An 8453-nucleotide genomic window follows, 5' to 3' on the forward strand; every position below is an offset into this window, starting at 1 on the left:
CGTGCCCCTGTGTTCACACATAACACAAACCATAGTAACATGGGTTCCGAAGTGATATGCTTTCCAGATTCCCATTTCACAGTTCATACCCCGGATGGTACCAGTGCAAACAAGCCGCTTGGGTTTTTTTGTTCTTGGCATAACACTACCCCCATGTTAGCTTTCTTTTTCCAGTCAAACCATTTGAGAGAGTGGTTCTGTCAAACCGGGGTCCCTAAGGATGATCCCGGTTTTTTTTGACCTTTACCAACTCCATCCAACGTTTCCACTGAAAGTCTGATTTGAAAATCCTGATGCACCAGCATACCACCCGTTGGCGATGTATCTTGCATAAGACAATCCTAGCACAGGAACCTGTTTTTGCTCAACGATGGTAAACCCATCCCCGCCCCGTGTCACATCAACCCCGTTATTACCAACACCCAGATGAAGTGTGATGTTATTACGCCTTGTCACAAAGACCTTCTGCACCTTTGTTTTGGTCACAGTCTTGGGCGTACACACCGGACACTTCCTTTGCTTTCTCAAAAGATCGAAATAAAGCTTCTTGTACTTGCCCAGGTTCTTTCTGTAGACGCCAGCCATTTCTTTGGATGGGAATGTTGCGCTTGTCCCATCCTCTGAATGCAGGGTCACTGCTTTTGTTTTAGCATTTGCATAGCCACAGGCGAACAGTCCTAAAAAGACCGCACCGGCTATGAATGCCATTATTAAAAAAATATGTCTCATTCTGATTTATCCCTTTCTGTTTTTACAAAATTCATGTTTTAGTTCTCTCATTATTCGCCTTCCAGAAAATACCGCTGGTCATCATCAAACTTGTTCCACGTGTTCCAGCAGTTGTTATCACGGGCAATAAACCAGCCGCGTTTTCCCCAATACTTAATCATAAGAGTCACGGCTTTTCCGGATTCCTGATGCATCTTGCCATGCTTACAAAGGCACATCGTTATTGTTGGGTTGGGCGGTTTGTCCCATGGATGTTCGCCGCCTGATTCTTTTCTGAATATAAGCTGGGTATTAGTTTCCTTGATAAAACCAGAAGAACCATTACGACCATTCTCACCTGATGGCCCTGTGAATCCCCGTTCACCCCGTGTACCGGCTTCACCTCTGGCTCCCTTATCACCCTGAGGGCCCTGGGCACCGCCTGGTCCTGATGGCCCCCCTGGTCCTTGTGGTCCTATTGGTCCGACTAATCCCTGTGGTCCCTGTGGGCCACGGTCACCTGGTACGCCTTCACCTGCCGGCCCTTGTGGCCCTGTTGGTCCTGCTGGTCCTTTACCACCGGCTTCCCCAGGAGTACCATCGGTACCATCAGCACCGTTCATCCCTGGCGAACCGTCATCACCATCGTCGCCCTTGATCTGTTGAATTTTTACTTTATCGGGGCCACCCAATGGACCATCCCCACAACCGAACATTAGGAGCGGTAATATACAAAATAATAATTTCACCATTTCACCTCGCTGTTTAAAAATTCCCGTTATTAGGATACGATTTAGACCACAAAAATACATAACGCAATATATTAAAAAAGGGGCTCCTTTCATGCTTAAATTGTTATTTGCCGTTGTTGTTTTATCTGTATTATCCGGATGTATCTCCCACAAGCCAGCTCAAAATCCTGTACCTCAACTTGAAAAGGATATGATTCCGATCATTTGGTTAAACGGAACCGGAGCCACCTGTTCGATGTATTCCCAGGTTTTCAAGGAAATGGAGTCAAGGGGCTATCAGCCAATGTGTCCTGTGCAAATCAACACGGGCAACGGGGAAGATTGTTTCAACTTTGTGGAAACTCTGATGGAAAGAGGTCCAACACCGATTGGCATAGCAGGGCATAGTCAGGGCGGCGCTGGTGCATTGGTTTGTTTAAGCAAGGTCGAAAAGGTATGGCCCTATAACAGGTTTGCTGTCATCGCAGTACAGCCGGCCCATGGGTTTAAATTCAAGGCTGGCTATTCGTATTACCCAACGATATTTGGGCCCACATTTCAATTCTGGGGATCACAGGACAGGGTTGTCTCGAGGGGATGGGTGGAAAGCGGGTTCTATGCTCTGACGTCAGAAGAAAAATATGTGATGGGGGCACTGGGAGCGAAGCATATTCCGATCCCAGCGTACTGGATTTCCCAATCGTTGACTTTCTTCGACTGGAAACTTAAGGGGGAAAGTGACGTGGCCTTTAGGGCGTTGGAGTGGAATGGGGACTGGATTAACTAGTCAGGATAATGCTTTTGTGTTTTCAGCTATCCTTTTGAATATGTTGGTTTGGGATGTTAAGGCATCAGCCCGTTGTTTCTTTTTGATTTCAACCAATTTCATCGGGTCCTGAAGGGTCCAGTTAACTGGACCCCAAAGGAATCTTTCTTCGACATCCCAATGGTGCTTCATTTCGGTTGGGCTGAACCATAAATCCTGGTACGTACAATGAAACCAAAGGCCTTTTGCAATAGCTTCCTGAAGAAGTGGTTCCAGGGATTCTCTGACTGATGTCATGTAACCTCCTCAAACATTTTTTCAAACCTGTTAGCTGGCATAATAAAATATTCTTTTTCATATCGCATAAGGTAATGCCCAATGGTCAGAAACCTTTTACCGAAGGTCTTAACCCTGAACTTAAAAAAGCCTTCTTCATATTCCTTGTTGGTGAATTTCATGGGACCATCGACCAGAAAAACAGGGTCGTTGCTGTGATCAGCATAAGGACAGAATTCTTTGACAGCTGCTACGTTCTCGCCAGTATATTTTATGGCGGCCACGTTTGAATTAAAGCTTCTATCGGTGCGCCGGAAAGTCTTATAATTTTCCAAAAAGTATATCTTCCCCAAAAATGTAGTTTCTAAGGTTTGTATGTTGCCCTTATAGCTGCATCACGGGAAAGTTTCAACCCGGCCAGAGCCTGTTCGCGGCTTTCGCTGTGTCGGGGAAAAAGTTCGATAATATATTCTGCGAACATATAATATTTTAGAGCCACCATTGCGGGCTTACCACCCAAGTGCTCCCACCTGAATAGCTGCATGACATCATCATTTGACTGACCGGCACCGAACTCACTCTGACCGAAGGGAATCATTTAACGCACTTTCTGGGGTTTATAGGTATCGACTGTGGCAGTGAATTCGAACCGGACGAAAAATATCTTACTGCAGGCAACACAATCATGGTCAATAAATTTGCTGTGGGATGAAAGAGGGGGACGCCTTGAATTATCGCCCTTGCAATAAGGGCACTTGAAGTTCAGAGAAATATCAGTCTGGCTTAGTTCGTGCTTCATGTGCAACAATCCTGCGTTCAAGCCTTTCGAGTTTTCTACGTTTGTATTCATTAATCCTAGCATTACTTACGCCAAAAAGCACCAGCATTTGTTCGATAACAACAGCCATATCGGCCAGTTCTTCAACCAGATTTTCGTTGTATGCCTGATTTTTTGGATCGCGATGCATATGGGACAGAGCCACAGATAGTTCAGATAATTCTTCCATGGCCTGCATGACCTGTGATGATCTGCCAAAGGTCATCAGTGCTCTGGCATGTATTAAATTATTTTCCTGGTTGATCATCGTTTATCTCCTTCAACGCTCTGTCGATATCTTCGTTTGTGACAACTGCCTTATCCAGCCCCGGCAAAGCATCGTCCCACGTTTCCGGTGGGGTTTCACCCAATTCCTTTAGGGTTCCAACGGATTTAATCTTATAAAGTTCCCAGGCCGGATCACCAACCCATGCGCCAGGCACGGCCATAACCTTCAAAGCCTTTACGGCTATTTTGTATTTTTCTTCAAGGCTAATCATCCTTCCCCTTTTCCCCATTAACATCATCGACATCGTAATTGAAATTCACCACCACATCGGGCGGTTTGGTATCCATAACATCCTGCACAGCGTGGGAGACTAATCCGCCTACAAGCCCAAGGGCGAATCCGGTAATACAAACAAACCCGAGCCATGCCGATATTATGGTTACTCTGCCCATTTGTATCCCTCAAACCATCAGATTAACAAACCCAAGTCCCGGTTCATCATCATCAACCGCTATGTCGGGCCTGAAAGAAGCTTTTTCTACAACCTTAGCCGAAGCAAGTCCCAGCTTTCTTTTCCATTCGTTTGCATATTGTTTACCACCACCGGACCAGACAAACAATTCACAACCAAGCATCTCAAGAAGAAAATACAGATGAATGACATCGTGTCTTGGGGAATCGTCCAGATCACCACCCGTGTGGATCAAGGTACCGTCAACGTCAAATGCTACCCTGAGCCGCTTCACTGCTTGACGACTCTGTGGGTGAACCATTGCCTTCTGTTGGATTTTGTTTTGCGTGTAAACTTAATCTGGATGATATCCCCATGAGCAACTTCATATTTCAATGGACCGGTAGCAAATTCCTTCTTTGCCATGATGACCATTTTTGTAAAAAATGCTTCGCTGGTGCCATCGACCCAGTCGATCAGCTTTTGATTGCTGTATTTTACGACTTTATAATATGGGTCAAGATCCTCATGACCTTCCTTGATGATTCTGAATTGATGAATGTAATATCTCAATTTCCTTTTTTCTCCTCTGATTTTGCTTTCAGGGTCAGATATTCTGAATACTTTAGTTCGACATATCCATCAGGTAATTCGAAGTCTTTGTCAGCCAGGACATAGTCAGGGTAACCCACCACACAAACACCATCCAGGGTCTCAATGGAAGGGCACTTTGATATATAACAACCCCGACCGGAATCATGTTCACCACCGATATAAACAGTTTTGTAACCATATTCCTGGGCCATATCAGGCATGATTGTTTCGGATAGTAGTTCGAATTCTTCCCATACTGCCCTGGCTTCTTTGGTATTCTTTTTTGGTATCCAACCCCTGCTTCTTGGTGAGTATTTTTTCCATAGATTCCGATCGACTGCTTTCGGGAATGTCACAGCCCTAAGAGCACCATCCCTATGCTGATATTCGTCACCAGCTTTATACTTGTCGATGAAGGCACCAATTTCTTTGTTGCGCATAGAAACCAGCTCCTGAAACTTCTTTAATGTCCCGGCAGCATGTTCGTTGCCTCTGAAATATATTGTGTTGGTCACCGCCCTTCCTCCGACAACGTATCTATAATCCCAATCAATTCTTTGTTAAGCTGTTCAGCCATATGCTTAATAGTCAGATTCATATGAATATTTGAAACTTCAACCATCTTTTCAGTCATGATCTGAAGGGTGTGAAGACGCGCCAGGATTTTCGATGTATCCGATTTTATTTCATCCTTAAGATTTTCTATTTCTTCCCTCAGATTCATGTTCGCGTATTCCAGCCTTTCGATATGCTTTTCGTCTCTGCTCCAGTCATCCATGTATGAGCCCATCCCCTTTACCAGGAATTCTAAGGTTAATCCTCTTCAAGGAATCCATGAGGACTGATTTTTTGATTTTTTTGGTTTTATTAAATACATAATAATCATCAGCCAAAGCATCAATCAGATGCGCCATATCACTTCTGGCACGCCTAAATAAATGTTCAATCTTAAAAATATCTCTTGATTCTCTAAATTCGGTTATTAAAACTTTTCGTTCATTTCTAAGATATTCCGCATCAGATTGATGAACAGCAACAAGATTTCTTAGCTTTGTTAATTCTTCGTCTCTGTCTATTTCTTCTTTACCCTTAAGATCCTTAATCTCGTTTTCTAATTGTTCAATTTTTTCTTCATGATTCCTGAAAGCGATCGCCAAATTTCTGTTTGCGTCGAGGGTTCCTTGTCGATCTTTATTGTTCTTCGCCTTGTATTCCATGAATTCATGAAGGAGGGCTCTGTATTGTTGATCGTAGCATTTACGCACATCCTGGTCGAAATTTTCACTCTTATGATTCATGTATCGGTATCTCCCCCATTTCTTTCATTCGTTGCTCCAATAGTTCGTCCTTAAGCCTGAATTCGCCACACCATTGAATTCCTTTTACTTCCGGGTTAAGAAACACCGAAATACGTTCACCATTATGATCATCTATCTGATGTTCTTTAGGAGGGTAACGCCAGCACTCCAAGGTCTGACAAGCATCATAATAGTAACTATACTGACAATCCTTACAATTTTTCATTGCTTAGGGATCTCCCACAAAAATTACAATTCAAAATTTGTCCTTCCTCCTTAAATAATCGTTCCAAAACAAATACCGAACCCTCCAGGCCAGCGCCACACATGAACATAGAAATATTAAGGGAACGGCAAACAGCCAGACTATGAACCATTGGGCTGGTGTCAGGTGGTTGTAGAAGTCGTCCATGGAACCTCCGGTGGGAAAGCCATTGATTCGGATATTATGAAAGCTTCATCACCTTCAAAAATGACCTTGTAAAACCCACTTCCACGGTGTTCAACCGAAACAACTTTACGACCGACCATCCTGGCTATTCGCGGTTCTACGCCAACGTCAGGATTTTCTATGTAGTTATCCATCTAAGGTCTCTCTGGATCGTCTTTCTTAAACAGCGATCTTACGTAATCGGATGCCGCAAAGAACGGCTTCATGGCCCTTTGGTTTTTGTAGTGAATCCGTTTGAGGGACATTTCCCCATAATCTAACCCGAAACTATTTATGTCATCGATATCGTAATACCGTTCGATTTCTTTCCATAACATTATCTCAGTATGATAATTAGTTTCCCAGTGCATCGCCACTTCATGGATCATGGCCTTTGCAGCTTCTCTGCATTTTACGACACCATGCATAGCTTCGGCGTGCCGTTTTTCTAATTTAATTTCATCCAATTTGCGGTCTCCCTCCCCCCAAAAATACATTTAAAGAAATTGAAAATTTATTCCCAAAATGTATTTAGACCTTTTTGGGCATCAAGTACAATAGAAACCAATTTCGTAACAAAATTGTTGCCACTCCCTCTGAGCCTGAAACAAATACCTGTTAAAATTGGCATCGGTATGATTGTCGGTGGGTACATATGCGCGTGCCCCAAGACCAGCAATTTTCCTGGAATTTACCCAGGGGATCTGGTCCCCATCAAAAGCGATGTATTCAAGCCGTGCCAGCTTATCAACCAGGATCCTTAAGCGCCGTCTGCTGATGTTGTATTCAGCCATGATTTCTTCTTCAGACACCGGACGTGACACCGTGCAAAGAAAGCGTATCAGAGACTGATCAAGGTCGGTCAATTCGTCAATGCTCTTGAGTGCTGCAACTAATCCAATACCCCGCTCGAAGCGCGTCACCTTTTTTATAAACTGAGCATAAAAATCAACCGGGGTCAGAGAAATTACCTGGCATCCATCATCTGTCATCGTGACCATCCCGCTCTTACGTTGTCATAGGCAAAATCACTGGAGCCAAGAATCTGATTCACAAATCCACCATCAGGGGTCTTATCGCCATCCTGTGCCTGTGTTTTAAATTTGTTGCGCAATCGTATCCCAAGATCAGTGATGTGCTTAGAATCGATTTTACGGCTCACCAGATACTTCATCACATTGTTGCCAAACTGACCACCCGATTCATGATGAATTTTCAAAATCACCGGATAGTGTTTTTCTACGAATGCGTCAATGTTGTCTGTAGCGATGGGGTTTAAAACCCCTTTGTCTGAACCGGGATTTTTGTGAGGCAGTGAAGGTGCATCAACAGAATCAAATCCATTTTCATTGGTAGCAGGAGAAGGATCCCCAACGGGGTCCGCTTTACTACTATCTGATATAACTACTATGTTATTACTATCTAATTTCGATGTCGCAATTTGCGACTTCGGGGGTGGGGGGGGGTATGTCGCATTTTGCGACTTACTATCAAGGGTATGTCGCATTTTGCGACTTGGTGTGGATAACTGGGGGGGTTTATCAACAGGCAGACTGTGGACAGATCGTGGCCTTTTTGGCGCTTTAAGAGCACATCTTTGCTTGTAGTCATCCAGCTTAAACTCGACTTTCTGACATACGGTCATCCACTCATGATCAGCCATGTTGTCGATATAGCTCTTTGCTTCGGCCACTTCTTTTTGGCTCACATCAAAAAACCATGCCACGCCATCAGGACGGTTTTGATTTTTCCAGCCCAACACTCCCATGGCAATAATCTTGTGCATATTGACGTAATAGCAATTTGTCCCGGTTCGTTTCAGCTTACTTCCATTTTTCGTATAGTATGTATTTTTGACAGCTATCAATCCCATGCGGGCCAGCTTTGGGATGGCTCTTTTGACAGAGTAAATGGAGCAACCGGAAAACTGCGCTATGCATTTATGGGTCACATTGAACAGACGATGAAGACCTTTTTTACTGCCACACATCATGGTCATCTGACGTAGTATAAGACGGTCCGAAGGAGTCAGGTCCGCCATGCATGACATCACAGTCAGGAGTTTTGACTTATCGTTTTTGTACTTGTAGAAGATGGAACTATTGGTATTTTTGGATTTGCGATTACTAAGCGAATTCATATTGCAGATTCCT

General features: G+C 43.9%; 1 protein-coding gene across 1 annotated transcript; it reads right to left on the bottom strand.

Annotated features, from left to right (window-relative positions):
* Positions 1 to 779: 779 nt before the first annotated feature.
* LOC135830780 (collagen alpha-1(XXV) chain-like) lies at positions 780 to 1424 on the bottom strand. Its single transcript, XM_065342994.1, has one exon. It carries the CDS (start codon positions 1422 to 1424, stop codon positions 780 to 782), a length of 645 nt encoding a protein of 214 aa, XP_065199066.1.
* Positions 1425 to 8453: the final 7029 nt, after the last annotated feature.

This window comes from Sycon ciliatum, unplaced genomic scaffold, assembly GCF_964019385.1.
Source record: "Sycon ciliatum unplaced genomic scaffold, ocSycCili1.1 SCAFFOLD_1243, whole genome shotgun sequence".
NCBI lineage: Eukaryota > Metazoa > Porifera > Calcarea > Leucosolenida > Sycettidae > Sycon > Sycon ciliatum.